General features: G+C 51.3%; 1 protein-coding gene across 5 annotated transcripts in view; it reads left to right on the top strand.

Moving 5' to 3' along the window:
• The window catches only part of EXOC6B (exocyst complex component 6B), a 738,880-nt gene extending 734,431 nt beyond the window's left edge, over positions 1 to 4,449 (top strand). For all 5 annotated transcript variants that reach the window (XM_051842763.2, XM_070068946.1, XM_002709766.5 and 2 more), the window contains one exon: positions 1,046 to 4,449. In XM_051842763.2, the coding sequence (XP_051698723.1) occupies positions 1,046 to 1,172 (127 nt within the window). In that variant the 3' untranslated portion in view covers positions 1,173 to 4,449. The remainder of the gene's footprint in view (positions 1 to 1,045) is intronic.
• The last annotated feature ends 12,858 nt before the right edge of the window (positions 4,450 to 17,307 follow it).

The raw sequence follows: 17,307 nt of genomic DNA on the forward strand, positions 1-17,307 counted from the left end.
CTTCCAGGGAGAAGATGGTCTGGGCACTGTTCTTAATTCTTTAAGACCAGAACAATGTGGACTGGGAGTCAGTGTGCAGAGGCCAGGACTAGAGTTAAGGGTCATCAGTAGATGTCAGGGGTTGTGGGCCTCTGTGGGGAATGCAGATTTCTGGAGGGAGTTCTAACAGCTTAGTTGGATGCAGGGGTTCTGTGACAGTCTCAGTCTAGTCTTGACTCTCTTCACCCATGCTTCCCAGTTAACGCTTTCCACCTGACGGCAGAGCCATTGGCCACAGTTGCCCATGGCATGGACTCTGGGTATGTGCCATGGCCATTTTTTGGAGCTTTAACCTGACCTGAAGGTCAGAGGTCTGAGGATGGAGACAAACATGGGGAACTCAGGGCCTTCTCCTGCTGCAAGCCCCGGTTCACAGTCGAGAGGATAGCCCAGCCCTGTGGCTTCTGCTTTCCCCAGCCCCATCGCCCGCCCCCCACCCTTAACCACTTCGATGCCTGTTTCCCTGAGATGAAAGAAAAGGAATCAAACAAGCCCTTAGTTTTGCTAGCCATGGGAGAGAGCAACCAGCTAGAGTGGGGTTAGACATACACAGTGACTTTGAATTGTTCATGTTTTCTTGGAATTGCTGGTTTCAGTAACCCTGCTTCACCATTCAAATACCATCTCTAGGGGCCCAGCAGGATTTAGTGGGGCTCATGCGGTAGTGAGTGGGTCCCAGACACCCTGGAAGAGCCTGTGGACCAGCAGAGCTGTAGCATGACCCAGACAGTCAGAACAGGTGCATACCTGGAGAGATGCGGGAACGACTCAGCTGGGGTGGGCTTGGGGGATAAGGAGGTTGGCCCTTCGGAGCTGCCTCTGAACTGTTTTCCAAAGGCAGCTGAAGTTAGGGGGTCTGTGGGTGTCAGAAGGGCAGTAGGAGCCTGACAACAGACACGCCCCAGATTCTCTCTGGGGTAGTGCTTAAAAACACCATCCCGCCTCCTGCGCCTTCTCCTACTCTGCCTCCTCCAACATTGTGCCTTTTCTTTGCTTCTCTATTTAGGATGAAGGATACCAGCCGCAAGAACAACATGTTTGCACAGTTTCGGAAAAACGAGCGAGACAAGCAGAAATTGATTGACACTGTGGCCAAGCAGCTCCGGGGACTCATCAGCAGCCACCACTCGTGAAGCCTGGCCGGGACCCCCACAGGCGCTCGCTGCGGCCCCGCAGCCTGGGATCCGGCCCGGCTGGCCTGCATTTGTGCATTCTTCTTCAAAGAGAGCATATGTATTTTTTTATTAACTCCTGTACAGTATTCACATAACCTTTCCCTGCAGTAAGAGGTGTAAGAATACGCGCGTCTGTGAGATGTTGCTGGGCTGGGACTCAGGGGAAGTTATCACTGTGCTCTCTGCGTTATGATTCTGGAGAGGGGCTGGGGTTGTCAGTCCCAGGGTGATGCACTGCCTGTTGTCCATGGCTCAGGAGCTTCGAGCTGGGCTCAGGAACGGCACAGGTACTTGGCACTGGGAGGCAGAGAGTAAGCCCAGGAGAAGGCAGTGTGTCCTGTCCACTCTCGGGCACCCCCGTTCCCCGCACAGCTGAGGCTGCCGCTGCTTGCCCGGCATTCACGGCCATGTCACACGCTGCAGGCCAGCGCACCGTGCTGGAGGAGCTTCTCTTTAGGCGGCTGACTTCCCCGGGCTGGGGGACAGGCATGGCGCGCGGCCGGGGGCAGCTTCCCTCCAGTCCCCTGAGGATGGCAGTTTCTGTAGCCTCGGTCTGTCCCGAGGCTTTCACTGCTCATTTTTCTGCGGGCAGGATAGCGTTGAGTAGGCGGCAGCAGCAGTCGGACGCTGTGGTTAACTGCAGGCTGCCCCTACACTAGGCATATTGGGCCGCAACCCTAGGAGTTTTCCGAGCTCTGTAAGCCAGCTGGAATGGAATCAAAGCCCCGGTGCCTTTTCCTTTCATCTCATTTCCTTCTTTCAAAGCCTGAGCACTCGGTCCAGGGCAGAGGTCAACAGTGTACCGGTGCTCTTAGGGAGCCCCAGACTTGGCCTCTGCGGCCACTGAGAGGGGCTGGTGAGCAAGGCGCGAGCTCAGGAGCCTGAACGTGCCCCTGCTTTAGCCTGCAGTGAGGCCTAAGGAGTACTGGAGATGGCCCCTGTGAGCTTTGAAACCAGTTTCCTGGCCACCATGTTTGAAGGAACGGGCGTCGGCTGTGCACTGTGGGGGTGGCCACGGCTGGACTCGATGTTCCTAGGGACAGAGCTGCTGTCACCCTGAAGTAGCCAGGCCCAGGCATGTTCGAGGTTTCTCGCCTCGGACACCACTGTCCCGCGCTGCGTTCTGTGTTATACGATCACGGAGCTCGAGCGCAAGGCTCTGTCCCCGGAGCCCCTCCTGACTACCTTTTGGCCTCACCTGAGGAAGACTGCCTGTAACCCTGTCCCCCACTGCCTGGGGCCTGGGCCAGCTTAGCTTGGCGGCCGTGTCCGCTGTTCCAAACGTAGTCCCCAGACTTACGTAAGGACTTTGCGACGAGGCCAGTCAGGGCAGCCTGCACCTTCAGACCCTTCAGCAAGATGCTGCCATGGCTCCTGGCAAGAATGTAAGTGCACATCACCAAACAATGACACGTAAGCCGCACAGCTCTCCCAGGGCGGTCAGTGGGGGAGACCTTCTCGCACAGCGTTTCCACTGCTCCTGTCAGTACTGCGAGCTTCCGGGGGCACTCTACTTCCTTTTTCCCTCTGCAGCCCCTAGCTTCACCCCATCCTCTCACATCTCAGAAATCTTGGGGAAGAAAACACACACTCACTGATAGAGCCTTCCTCAAAGCTGGAGAGAGCAGGCTGTGTGCGACACTCAGGCACCTGCTTCGGCCCAGCCTGAGGACTAGGCAGTCGGCCCAGGGTCAAGGGTAACATGGTCTCCCCGAACTTGGCAAGCCGAAGGAAGGCAGGGGTGCATGGGAAGGAAACCCGCGCCAGCGTCTCCAGGCCCTAGACTTCGTTGAGAAGAGTGAGAAATGTTCCAGTAGTGAGTCCTCTTGCTTGAGGTGGACTAAACGCCCTCCTTCCTAGCACCCAGTTTGCAGCAAAGGCCCGTCAGCTGGAAGGGCTGAGACCTTGACGTGGGGAACGAGGAGCTTCAGCGTGTGGTGGGGCTTTCATTCTTAGGGAGTCGTTATTGCTGGTCCGATCTCAGCCTTCTGCCCTGGAAGAACTGTGCTGTCGAGAACAAGGTGGAGAGGGTGGAGGGTCGGGGCCACTCTGCACCTGCACCGGGGAGTCCTCCTGAAAGAGAAAGCCAGCTAAGCTCATGGCTCCTAAGAAAGGGCCCCGGCTGTGTCCCGCTCCTCTCTCAGTCTGTCTGCAATCTTCCTTAACAACAGCCAACATGCTGCTACTGAGTTGGGTGTAGAGATGTACTCTTAGCAGGCCAGGGAAGGTCAAAACGGAGACCAGCAACGTCAACGCATCTTAAAGTGGGGTGAGGGGAGATGATTACTTTATTCTTTTTAGTTTGTCTATAAGCCTATAGGCTGGCCATCCCTTGAGAGGACTGAGCAAAACATGGATGCCCAACACCCCTCACCCTCCCCAGATCCGGCTTCAAGTGCCTACAGATGTGATGTGCCCTGAGAGCCTCAGTCAAGGGGGGGATGGGAGATGGGAAGCCCCCCCGCCTTCTAGTCACCGTGAACCTGTGGTCAAGTTCTTGGAGAACCCATGTCCATGTTCCAAAAGGGACAATCTGATTTGGGACCCTAGTGGTTTTCAGTAGTCACATAGGTGTTGGCATAGTTTTAACGTTCATAGGAAAACCAGACTGTATGTGAAGCTACTGGGGGTGGGGAAAACAGGACCTGGAAATTGGACACAGTTGGAGAGGCCCTGTTGGCAAAGGGCATGTGAGCTTCCAGGGAGTGCTTCCCAGTGTTTCCAATGCACACTGGGCCTAGTGGCCTCCCAGTTCTCGCTGTAGCCTGGCTTCATTGCACACTGGAGTGCTCGCTCAGCCAGTCCTAGACCCAGGGCGCTTTGTCCCGCAAGATCGGTGTTGCCCGTGGCCTTCCTCTCCAGGCCTCCCAGCACAGTGCCCGGGGCTGTGGCAGGAGGCCTCCCCTCTTACTCTTCCTCCTCCCAGGCCCCCAGACTGCTTCAGTTGCCTCTTTTTGGTTCCTTGCCTGCATTCACACTTTTCACTAATGTGTCGGAAATGGCCTTTTCATTTTGCACACATGGATGTACATTGATTGGGAAAATCCAGTAAAGTCCGCTTTTAACTCTAAAGGGCACGTTTTTCTCTACAACTCACTAGAGAAACTACTGACGCAGATGGGCCGTGTGGGTAGGGGACAGTTCCTCTGTGGAAAGAGCATGTTTATTCCCTTGTATATTTTCCTCTTTTACCTGCTATTAAACGAGAGAGCCTACATACCTGTTTCAAAAGCCACAGTGTTGTCTCACGGGTCTTTTGTCCTTCCATGCCTTTTGCACCGTCCAGCTGGGGTTGGTGAGCTGGGCGGCACTCGTCTGCCGGAGGACGGGAGCAGGGAGCAGCCTGGTGGGGAGGAAAAAGCCTGCTTGCCACACAGGCAAGGCGCTTTGTGGTGGCCTTGGAAATGCCCTTAGCCTCTGGGTAAGATTTTCCTGTCTGTACAGTTAACCCTGACACCAGCATCATCAAAAGGGGTGATGTGTCTGATCTATGCTGAGTACTGGGCTAAGCAACCTGGGACTCAATGTGTTTTGAACACCAGTCCCACTGGTGCCAGGCTCCCAGCCAAGAGGAAGTGATGTGGGATCACCCAGAACACAGCTGGTCTAGGGAAGAGGGAGAGAGGAGCCTGGGGGAAAGCCCAGTTGCAGGAGAGGTGCGGGCATCCTAGCCTGGTACAGGAAAGGGTCCGAGCAGGGAAGATGGCTCGGAGACGGCGGGATGTGAATTAGCTGGTCGTTGAAGGAATTCAGTTCAGACTTTATGGTGCTGTAGGAATAGTTGAGGTACACACCACATCAGAGTGCAAAGTGGGCTCAAGCCCGGTAAATGCTGGCAGGATAGTGAAGAACCTGCAGGGTGCATCTGGAACCATGGTGAATAAGACCAGAAAAGTCAGTGCGGCACCGGCCAGCACGCTTGCCCCTCAGGCTGACACAGAAGCCGAGAAAATAGGCTAGGATGTCTTCGTAACGAGCCTGACTACCGCAGCCGGGCTTGGATGCCAGCAAGGCCTGTGCTTCCACCTCTGCAGTGCCACGAACTAGCTCATGGCCTTGAACAATTACCTAACCAGCTCCCTAAGTCTCATAATCCCATGGGCGAAAGCAGAATGATAGTCCCTAACTTGGACGGCGCTTATGAAGTGCGGATGAGCTGCAGAAGGCCGGGCGACTTCTCCAGCAGGACCGAAGCACAAGCACCATTGAAGCTCCCTTCCTCCCTGGCCGCGGACTCCACAGCGCACTCACGGCCAGGCATTGGCCCAAAGTATCTAGAGCTGCTCTGGCCCCTGGCTTCCTGTCCCAAATCCAATGCAGGGTTGCTGGCCACACTGCCCTTTGAGCACCTGTTTGAAAGAGACTGCCTTTCCCATCAGCCAGCCAGCTGCCCGGCTCAGAGGAGACCCGGGCCTTCCTGTGGCTTCTGCTCCTCAACAAACCGTCTGGAATCTTCTCTGGTCTCACTTTGGAGCCAAAGCGTTTACCTGCTTCCAGAAGTCAGGAGTTCTTACGGGGGTCCAAGAATGTGTGTGTGTGTGTGTGTCTGTGTGTGTGTGTGTGTGTGTGTGTGTGAGAGAGAGAGAGAGAGAGAGAGAGAGAGATGCATGCCTGTTTGCACAGGCTTGAATCCACCCCCTTTGTTTCTGGAAAGAAAGTTCATGGTTTTGATCAATGTTTGAGAAAGATTCATGGCCAAAATACTGAGTAATAACCAATCCCTTGGGAATTGTGTCCCCATGAGGGGAAGCCAGAAGCTCTGAGCTGTTACCTCCTCTCCCTGCTGCACAGAGCTCTGGCAGGTGCCTCTCTGCCACCCACCTGTTCTAGAAGCCTCCACCTGAGCCCCGGGTCGGCAGAGAGGCTGTCAGGGCCTCTGCTTCTCGCCTTCTTCTCACCAGGTTGGGGTACCTGGCGGGGTGGGGAGCAGGGGGACTCTGAGCTCTTGAGAATATGGAGGCTTCCAGCTGCTGGGGACTGCCACAGCCAAACTGAACCTGACCCACCCAGAGCGTTTCCCACAGCCTCTGAGCCCTGTTACAGCTGCTGGCCTGAAGCCGCCCTATCCAGAGAGGGACCAGCAGCCCTTGTGGGGGTGTTCTGGGGGGGACATGTGGGGGAGAGGCTGTGAAGCAGCCCCCAGCCCGCCCCTGTTCTCACAGCTGGGCTGCTTATCTGCTCAGATGAGGGTGGGGGAGAACTCTAGGCGATAAGAAGAGGGAGGGAGAGAAAGAGCCCGACCATTTCCCCAGAGCCCTCTTTTGAATTTAATGGGCAGCATTTGCAGGGGGGGTGGGGGGAACGAGAGCGCCTCTGTCCCAGGGGACCCGAAGACAAAGGCCCTGGAGGAAATGCACGGAGGAGGAGAGACATGAGGGCCGCCATTGTGTGGGAGAGCTGCCCCTCTATCTGTTTCCATCGCTGAGGGGGCTAGGGTTACCCTGCATTTGGGGCCTCAGCTGCCTTGCGGGGGGTCTGTGACATCAGCTCTTGTGATGGTAATGGACGGGGCTCTTTCACAGGGGGCGCCCCTTCCTTGGCCAGCCCACACCAGCTCCCACAGGGGCTGGACACGCCTGCGTCTCTCAGGGTGGGGGCCCAGAATTGGACCCAAGACAACAGCCCCCCACCCGGCCCGAACCCACTGCTGAGTGTCCCTTCCAAGCCCAAGCTCTGCCCTTCCTCTCTCCAGCACTCCAGAAAAGGACTGGAATCTGAACATTGAGACGCTGTTCTGGCCCGGAACAATCCTCTCATTCTCTCGGCTCAATGATGGGTCTATTTCCTCTGTAAATGGGTCTCGTAATCTTCAACTTTTACCTTTGCTTCTAAGGGTAATTAATTGGCTCTCCCTCTTGTTCGCCTCACACACTCCCCTCTCTGTTACTAGGCTCAGGTTAAGCTGGGTGGATGCTTTTCTTTCTTTCTATTCCACGGGGCGCTTCTGTTTAAAGCTGATGGAGAACGGGCCTGCTCTCTCCCGTGAGCCCCTTTTCCAGGGAGGCCCGCTGGGCCACGCCACTTGCATGGTGTTGAAAGGGCCCGAGAAGCACTCTCTCTCTTCTTCCCTTCGGACCACTCTGCAAAGTTTTAGGGAAGAAAGAGTTGTCAGATAACGCTCTCAGAAGCCAAGTGGACGGTTATGTGTGATCTGGACACTGGGGACAAAGCTGCAGAGGTGGGCATAGGAGAAATTAAGATCAAAGGGCCTCTTTTTTCATTTTTATTTTTTAAGCAAGCTGAAGAGAAGCAGTAAGGCCTCAGGTGCGGGGCAGCATGGGGTTAGCAAGGTAAGAGGGGTGAGGACAGGATCCGTCCAGGGACTGCTGGACGAGAGGCGGATGTGCGAGGTGGGTCAGGCAAACAGAAGTTGAGTCCCAAAGAGACTGCGGACTCCTAGCTGACTGCGGCCTTGTCTGGTGCTTGTGCTCTGTGATGAGCTTGTCAAGAGCAGGAGCAATGTCTGAGTCCGTGGCCGCTCCTCAGCCCATGAATGGCACTCGTGACCCAGTGAGTCACCTTTACGGTAGGGACAATCGCGCACTGAGCGGGGAGGCTGTGGCAGCACCACTCCCTGCAAGGGATCTTTGGTCACTGGCATTGTTTAGGGTTGCTGACGTATGGTGGAAAATAAAAAGCAAACCAAGTTTTTGATCTGTCCTTTGTAGACGCATGCACCACCCCACTCGTTCTGCTAGCCTGTAGGGAACAGGTTGATAACAAGAGTCAGGAGAGACCAAAGTAGCAGTTTAGTTCATGGAGTGTAGGTTTAGTCCTGTGGTGGTTGTGAAAGCACTTGTGTGTGTGTGTGTGTGTGTGTGTGTGTGTGTGAGATGTGGGGCAGGGGGAGTGGCACCCGACACACTCAGGGCTTTCCCCACCGAACCCTAATCCCATTTTCTATGTCTCATCCCTGTTAACTGTAGGATGATCATCTTTCAGATTATTGTTAGTTTGTATGCAGCAGTCTCACAAGAAATTATACTCATAGTTTTAATTTTTCACTTAGTTTATCTTGTGTCTTCCATGATAACAGAGAATTTCTTCATCCTTTATGAAACTCATGACCAATTTTCATTGCATGAACATACCAAGTGTTTATTAACCAGTTCTGAATTAACAAACATTTGGAATGTTATGAGCATTTCATTATGATAAACAATATGGTGGGCTCTTTGTATATTTCTTTGCCCACTTGCTTAGGTATTTCTATAGCATAAACTTTCTGGAATGGAATTGATTGATTGGTTAAAAGCTCTACATATATTGAGTTAGGAATTTCTTTGAGAATCACCAATTTCCACTCCGTCCAATGAGACGCAAAAGTGTATCCTCAGCCCTAAGTTATATCCATGTTTGCATCCTTGTCAATCATAAAAGTGAAAAATGACTTCTCTTTGTCCTAATTTATAGTCCTGCAATCTGTAATCAGTGTAAGCATCTGTTTTTATTGTTTTTTTTTTTTTGGTCACTTGTATTCCCCCTTCTGTGAGCTAGTTATCCTAATAGTCTGCCTTTTAAAAAAAAAAAAAATTAAGTTGTATTCTTTTTCCTATGGATTTGTAGCTCTTTGTTTAGGGATTTTATTTCTTTGTCATATGCATTGCAAATATTTTTCCAGTTTGTCTTTTGAGTTTGTTCACGGTCCATATCAATTGAAACTATTTTTCAGGTTATAAAAAAACCCACCTCAGTAAAGGAGATTTATTGACTGAAAGTCCAAGGGTATTTCAAGGTTAATTTGATTCAATGACTAAAAAATGTCAAGGTCCTGTTTTCCTTTCTTGCCTCTCCGGGGCCTTTTCTGGCCATAAGGGCGTCCTGCATCTCACTTCCCCAGTGGCTCAGCGGCTGCTGTGTGTGCAGGATTCACATCCCCATAGCGCTGCAGCAACAGGCTGGCTGCTAGCGGCCCTCCGAGAAAGCAAGGGGCTGTCTGCCCCCGAGCTCCCGCTGGATAAAGCCCTAAATTGGATTACAGGTCGGTCGTTCTGGGCAGGAGCATGGCGAGGGTTTGCTGCTTTGACCACGGTTACCTGAACCAATCACTGTGGCAGGGGCAACAAGATTACCCTGGGAGCTTGAAACACCCCTGACATCTGCAGTAAGGGGGCGTGAATGCCCGCCCGCAGCGCCCGGCGGTTGGGGGTTGAACCCACAGCGCCGTCTGCACCGCGCACGAGGGTCTCCATCACGTTCCCAGACTCTCCTCGGTCATGTTTGGATTTCAGGGCGTACTTAGACTTCCTCACTTCAAAATCATGACACCATGGGCCCATGTTTTCTTCTGATGCTTCATTTTAATATGTTAATTATTTATCAGTGTGAAGTTTACTTTGGGGTGAAGAATGTGGTAAGGATCCAGTCCTCTCGTTTCTCAAGTCGCTAACCAGTTGGCTCACACCATCCCTGAGCCAAGTTCAAATGCCGTCTTCATCATGTGTCTAATCTCTATGGGGCCTTGGGTATCCCGTGCTCAGCCACTGCCCTGCGTGCTGAGATCACTGTATGTTTATAATCTGCTTAATATCCAGTGGTTCCTTCCCGCATCGTACTTCTCTCCTTCAGAAGGGGCCTGGGGATTTGGATATTTATTCTCCCAGGGTAATTTTGCAGTTTTTCTCCCGAGTTTCAAAAGTTGTACTGTGAATCTGTACTTGCATTGAGCATGTAAAAGAACTCACAGGTAGACACTATGTTTGTAACACACAGCCAGGCTAGGCAGTGACTAAAAGGTCCGGCCATCGTGTGTCACACAGTTGTCACTGTCTGCATCTACATTCCGCACACTTACTTAATGCAGCTGTGGCCGGTTCATTTTTTTAATTGCTGTTTTATACGAGAGCTCCCTCCTTCCATGTCCGGTGTTTTCTTTTTTGTTTTAATTAATAAAGTAGTCTATACAGATTGACCAATTTCTTAGTCTGAGGTTGCCAATTGTTGGTGAGGATATGGGTAACTTGTATTCATGTTGGAAGATACATTAATACAACTGGGAGAGAGAGCAGATCCAAATCCTGTGCCCACTACGCAGAAACCCAGAAAGCTCAGAAAACCAAACTTCCACCTTAACTTGTTTGGTAGCTAAACGACCAGACGTGGAGCTACTCATCATCTTCGTCTACCCCACTTAATGTGGGTTTTATGTTTTTTACTGCAATAAAAGTAATATAACTTACTAGAGGCTACTTCCCAAATTCTATTGAGGGTTTCATATAGGGCACATATAGCACATTGTCCTTCTAAAATCCAAAAAAACTTCTTACTATGAGACGCATCTGGCCCCAAGGGGTTTGAACAACGTGTTGTGGACCTGAACCTGGATCCAGCCATTCCACGCCTAAGGTCACTCCCTAGAGGAGTCCATCCGCGGGTGCACAAGGGAGGATGTATAAGAATGTCCGCTACAGCATTGCTTCTAGCAATGAAAAATGAGAAAGGACCGAAATCTCCATCAATGGGAGAAAAGATACAGCATGGAACAGACGACTGTGTCGCGGTTACAATGAACGAGAGCTCCGTGTGTCAAGGTGGATCAGTCTCAAACGAGCTGCTGAGTGTTCAAGAGCAGGCTGAAGAAGACGGGTGCCCACAGGACGCCATTGCAGGCTTGAGAGCGCGCATGGGGATCGCGAGACTCCACCGTCAGCAGTCAGAGTCGCTGTCTGCAGAGGGAGGGGGACGCGAGGGCGGGGGGGGGGGGACGGGGGCACACGGTGTGGTTTTATTTTTTAAATTACATCTATAAAGTCTAATTTCTTAAAACTAAAATTAACAGGCCACAATGCTGAGAGGCTCTTACAAAGAGCTGGGTTTGTGTTCTCTATAACGATCGCCGGCCTTTGAAAGGCGGCGTCACTACACCTGAGTCTAGTTGGCCATTTCCTCACTGTTTAACTGGCTCTCACTTTGCTAAGGATCACGAAAGCGGCTGAAGCCACCACCTTTGATTTTTTTTTTTTTTGCATATTTACAAATCTTTCTGTGGTTTCTCTCTGTCTCTCTCTCTCTCTAACTCTACCTGTTAAAAAATAAAGAAATAAATAAAAATAAAAAAAGAAGTGTATTTACCTACAAAGAATTAAAAAAAGGATTATAAGTGCAGTAAAGAATGGAGCGTGGTTTTCTGATTGTTACTGTTTCTTAGATTTGGGATTTGGGAACGCTTTTGTTTGTTGTTGTTTTTTAATGTAAGAAGAATTCTGAGGATTTAAGCATAAGCAACAGCACTCGGCTGGAAAATGTCCGCCTTTCTCCTCTCATCTGTAGCATGCGTGCGACTTCACAAGCCCAGGATGGCCGCTCCCCATCCGGATGTCACATCCACTTTCCAGGCAGAAGGTGGAAGGGAAAAGAGAGAAACTAAGGGCTGCACAGGCTGAATCTATCCCTTTCTTTTCTTTTCTTTTTTTAATATTTTATTTATTTGTTTGAGAGGCAGAGTTACAGAGAGAGCGAGAGAGCGAGAGAGCGAGAGAGAGAGAGAGAGAGGTCTTCCACCCACTCCACTTCCACTACGTTTAATCCTTGTCCTGGTATCTTTCATCATACAGAACTTTGAAATTTAATAAAGTTTTCCTTTAAGCTCTTGAGTTTTATTTCTTGGCTAAAAAGGCTTTCCAACCCACTACCACCCCCAGATTATAAAAATATTTTAGCTTTGTTTTATATTTAGATATTAGATCCCTCTGGATTTTATTTTGAGTTATATAAAATGCAGATATAATTTTTTCTTTTCAGATGGCTATCTGAAGATCTAAAATACCAACCTTCATTAATGCATCCTTTCTTAACTGATCTGCATTGTATGTGCCTCTTTCTACACTCTATATTCTATTGGCCGACTTATCTGTGCCCATGAGACTTTTCAATTTTTAAAAAAGATTTATTTACTTATTTGAAAGTCAGAGTTCCAGAGAGAGGGAGAAACAGAGAGAGAGAGAGAGAGAGAGAGAGAGATCTTCCATCTGCTGGTTCACTTCCTAGAAGGCTGCAATGGCCAGCACTGGGCCAGACTGAAGCCAAGAGCTGGGAGCTTCCTCCATGTCGCCTGCATGGGCGGCAGGGGCCCCCACACCTGGGCCATCTTCCACTGCTTTCTTCAGGCCATTAGCAGGGAGCTGGATCATAAGTGGAGCAGCCAGGACACAAACTGGTGCCCATACAGGATGCCAGTGTCACGGGCAAAGCTTAACCTACTATGCCACAATGCCAGGCCCGAGACCATTTCAGTTTTTATAACTTTGAAATGTTTTCTGGTGGGGCTGTCACTGTGGCATAGCGGGTAAACCACCACCTGCAGTGCTCCTCTTCCAATCCAGCTCTCTGCTATGGCCTGGGTTAGCAGTGGAAGATGGCCCAGGTGCTTGGGGCCCTGCACCCGCATGGGAGACCCAGAGGAAGCTCCTGGCTCCTGGCTTCAGATCAGCCCAGCTCTGGCGGTTTCAGCCATTTGGGAAGTGAACCATCAGATGGAAGACCTCTCTCCCTCTCTCTTCCTCTGCCTCTCTGTGGCTCTCTGCCTTTCAAATAAATAAATAAATCTTTTTAAAAAATGTTTTCTGATATGTGGTAGGCAAAATCTCCTGTCATTGATCTTTTTCAAAAATGTCTTGGCTCTCCTTGGCTGTCTAGTCTCACCGAGGAGCTTTAGAATCCATCTGTGAGGTTTCGTTTAAAAAATTCCTTGGGGATTTTCACTGGGATTATATTGAACTTAGTCAGTTTCAGAGAAATTGACATCTCACCATGGTAAGTCTCTACCTAGGTCTTCTTTTATATCTTTCATAAAGTTTTATGTTTTCTTCCCATAAGTCTTGCATTATTCATGAACTCACATTATTCATTACTCACATGAATTCACATGAATATTCACATTATTAATTATATATTTTAAATCATATTTTTGAATTTATTATTGCTAACCTGTAAGAAAGCTATTGATTATGCTTGTCATGTATGCAAACAAACCACTGAGTATTTTTATAGCATCTAATAGGTTTTCAGATGATTCACTGGAAAATTCTACTGTAGACAGTCCTAACATCCGAGGAAAATAACAATTTCCTATTCCTTCCTAAATCAAACAGCTGGTTATTGGTAGAAGGATGAAACAGACGAGCCGCTAAGCGAACCTAATCGGGAAGAACAGCGCAAGGAGGTGTGCGCATGAGACGGGAAGGACTGCAGTAATGCAAGTGGCAGGCCGGTCGGTACAGAACGTTCTAGAGCACCAAGGAAGGGGTGACCAGCGGAAAACGTCACAAAGAGGATGATCATAGTACAGACACTTTCCAGATTCCTAAACAATATTAGGATTCAGAAAATGGGATTAACAGAGAGTGGGGAAGAGAGAGAGAGAGAGAGAGAGCTTCATTCCCACAAGTGCCGGAGCAGCCAGGGCTACACCAGGCCGAGCCAGCAGCCAGGAAATCTGGACACCCCCCCCCCGTGTGAGCGGCGGGGTCCCGGGTGCTTGGGGCGTCTTCAGCTGCCTCCCAGGGGGGTTGGCAGGAGCTAATGGAGGATTGGAAACGTGGAGTAGCCAGGATCTAAAAAAACACTTAAATAACAATTTAAATATAAGCAATGCTGAGGATGCCTTATATACATTTATGGAAATAAATCTGTAAACCTAAAGAAAAAAGGATGATGCTTCCAAGAAAAAAAAAATATATATATATATATATATTTAATTGAACAGGAAAAGTCCAAAATGACCAATCATAAAAGAAGCTAAGGAAGCTGTTCAAGAGCTACAGCTGATATTTTTATTTTTATCCTGCATATTTTTCCTTACATTTATAATTTTCTCCTGATTTAATTGCCTAAGACCATCAGACAGTATTGGTAATGTATCTTTTTGCTTGCTTTAATTGAGATATTTCTAATGTTTAGTTGTCAATCATAAAATTTTGTGTGGGCTTCTCGAGTGAAGGGAGCTTCCTTCTATTGTTCGCTTGTAGTAGGCTTGTGTGAGAAGCTACGTGGTGTTTCAGCCAGTGCTTTCTATCGGCATCAGTTGGAATAACCCATCTTTCCGTTCACCTGTCAACAAAGCAGAGCGCTAGTGCCCAAACATCTCGTGGCTCACTTACACTTCAACCCCTTGGTCAGGGTGTCTTCACAGTGATGAACTTCTGGCTTTACTCAGTGTCGTCCGATTTGGGACTTTCGGTATAAACATGCATAAAGAGATCTGTCTGCACTTAATGGGGTCTGTGCTGCCTTCCAGAGATCTGGCTTGCTATGCAGGGAGAAACTGGGGCTGGGGCTTTGAGATATCAAGGGCTGTCGTCTAGAGCAGGGGGCGGTAGCTGGAGCGCTGATGGTGGACGGCTTGTGATTTGTATGAAGCAGCAGAGCGGTGTAGCTGGGGAAGAAGCAGTCGGGTGCCAGGTCACCTAAGAGGTGACCAGCGGGCCTCATCTGCAACCACTGACGCCAGCTGAAGATGCCTCTCTCTACTCCAAGGATGGCGGCGGTGAGGGTGGAGGGAGGGGATACGGAGGAATCACCATGGACTCTGGACGTGGCCCAGCACTCAGGGAGGTGGGACGTGGCTAGCAGCAGGTTCCAGAGGAGCGCTGATGTGGGACATTGCGCAAGATTATCTTTCAGAAACCTGATGCGGGGAAGAGACCGGACATGGACAGACACTGCCTGTGGTCAACGGACTCCCGCATGGACCTGTCTTCAGCACGCAGACCGCAGACCCAGGGCCCACAGGGCTCCTTGAATCCTGATAGCCACGCTCTTCCCACTGCTCTTTCCACTCCCTCCCCTCCCGGAGCACTGTCAGCCCAGAGCTCCCCGCTTAGCAGGAGGGAAAGTCTTTGCAGGCTGAGTGCTGTTGGCTTGGTTATGGGCAGGAGGGAAGAGGCGTTTAGGAAGAGCTGGGGTAAACTTGCTCGAGACAGACTGAGTCCTGTAGCAGGTGCGAGAGGATTTAGGCAGAAACACACTTCCTGAGGCAGAGACGCTGGAACCGTGACGAGCGGACAGTTTCTGTCCCTGAAATCCTTGTCCCCCACCCAGAGAAAGGACCACTTAGCCAACGGCTGACTTGCTGGCCATCACCGGTAAGACTGCCCGCCCCCTCTTCACCTCCTCCCTCCTTCCCCCACTTCGTTCCCTGGGAAGGAACCACATCTGCCTTCTTCGCCAAGGTAGGCGGAGCTGTGCGAACAAGAAAGGACTGCAGTGACACAGTGGCAGGATGGTCGGTACGGAATGTTCTAGAGCACCAAGGGGTGGCAAATGGAAAACCGTCAGAGAGATGACGATCATAGAACTGCAGCTTGAAAGACACGTGCAAGTTTCCCAGAGGATGCTAGAGGGGATGTTGGGGGGGGGGGGGGACTCCAGGCAGTGGCGGGGAGATGTGTGCAGGCTTGGGTCATGCCACACCTGTCAGCCTGGCAAAATGAGAACGTGGAATCACACCGGTTGAGGATGCAGGACTTGACGCTTTTGCACACTGCTGCTGAGTGTGGATTAGTGAGGCCCTCTGGAGAGTCGCCTAGCAGATCCTACCATAAACCCACTCGCGGTTAAACACCGGGAGAGAAACCTGTTCACAGCACTCCGTCACCGCAGGGCGCTGGAGGCAATGTGTCCGTTACTAGGATACAATGCGGTAGGCACAGATTTTGGAACAGGCTGCAGCAGTCAGAAGTTAGACTGGAAGTACATGAAGCAACACCAGCAGGTCTCAAAAACTGTGAATTTTTTAAAAAAGCAAAACAAATGAGCTGTGGAATGCAAGACCACTGTATGTAAGTTACAAACACGTGTTTGCTGGAAGCAGCATTGTGAATGAAAAAGAAAGGGACTCATACCTACACAGGCTAAGGGGTGAGAGGAGGCCAGGGTGGAGCCCGTTCCCACCAACAACCACGTGGGGAGGGGCCTGAGGACCGCTTTCCTGCCCCGAGCTCTACATAAAGGACCTGGAAGCACAAAGCAAAGGATCTGCCTTCCCCATGGAAGAGGCCGTGAACTCCAGGGAGCCCCAGGGCCGCGGCGGGGAGAGGCTGCAGCCAGGGTGCCAGCCCGGGGCGCTGTCCCTCGTCCTGAGGCCGGCAGGGCGCTGCCGACTGCCTTCCAGCAGGGAAGAACATTTTGTATTGAAACATTTCCCTCTGCTGACCTACAGGATAAGGAAAGACTGGAGCCACATGGTGTTTAGGAGACGCCTTTCCAACTGCAAGAGAAAGCGGCACTAGAGGGAGTGGGAGGTCCGGGGTGGGTGCCGTCTAGGGCCAGGATGGGCACCCACAGTTGGCCCCTCATTCTGGAAGAGGGACTGGTGAAGACAGCCCTCTCCTGTCCTCATCCCGCTCCCTCCTCCACCCCGGGCTTGGCCAGCCCACAAAGCAGGAGACTCCAGTTATAATGCCAGCTCCGCCCTGTGGTTCCAGAAGTGACCTTGGACAGGTGACACTTCTCCAGGCCTCACTTCCTCCTTCTTGCCTTGCCAGCATGCATGCTTTGGGCTCCGTCATGCTGTATTTCCCAAGTCTTGGCCCCCAGCAGGGAAATCTTGCCCCTCCTCAACTACCTCCCACCCTCCCCCCGCCCCAGGTGTCTCCAAAGTCCCCGACACCCTCCTTAATCTCCTGGCTGCACTGCCCCACCCTGGTGAGGAGGAGCAACAAATTGGTATGGTACTGGCCTGCTGATTGCATTAGGGGTGTCTAACGCAATAAGTCCTCATGAGGACCATCCATCAGCGCGGAGCCCCTCCCCAGGCCCCTGCCACCCCCGTCACATTAGCCAGGCAGCCCATTCATCACCGCCACACACCTCCATGGAGACTGGCTGAGACAGATGAGGGGCCAAATCAGATTTATGGGGAGGAATCGTGGAAAAAATCAGCCCCATCCATCTCCCAGACACTGCGGAGGGAGCCCAATGTCCCCACTCCCTCTGAGGCTCCTTAGGGAACGGGTGCTCCCGGAGAAGCCCGGCCAGCGGCCTTTGTTCTCTTGGAGAACTGGCTCCGCTAGGAGCGCATCGCGTGGGGAGCCGAGCCCCAGCCAGGCCCAGGCCTCGGCGTCCGGAGTGGGCCACAACTCCCACGCCACTCGGC

This window comes from Oryctolagus cuniculus, chromosome 2 (assembly GCF_964237555.1).
Source record: "Oryctolagus cuniculus chromosome 2, mOryCun1.1, whole genome shotgun sequence".
NCBI lineage: Eukaryota > Metazoa > Chordata > Mammalia > Lagomorpha > Leporidae > Oryctolagus > Oryctolagus cuniculus.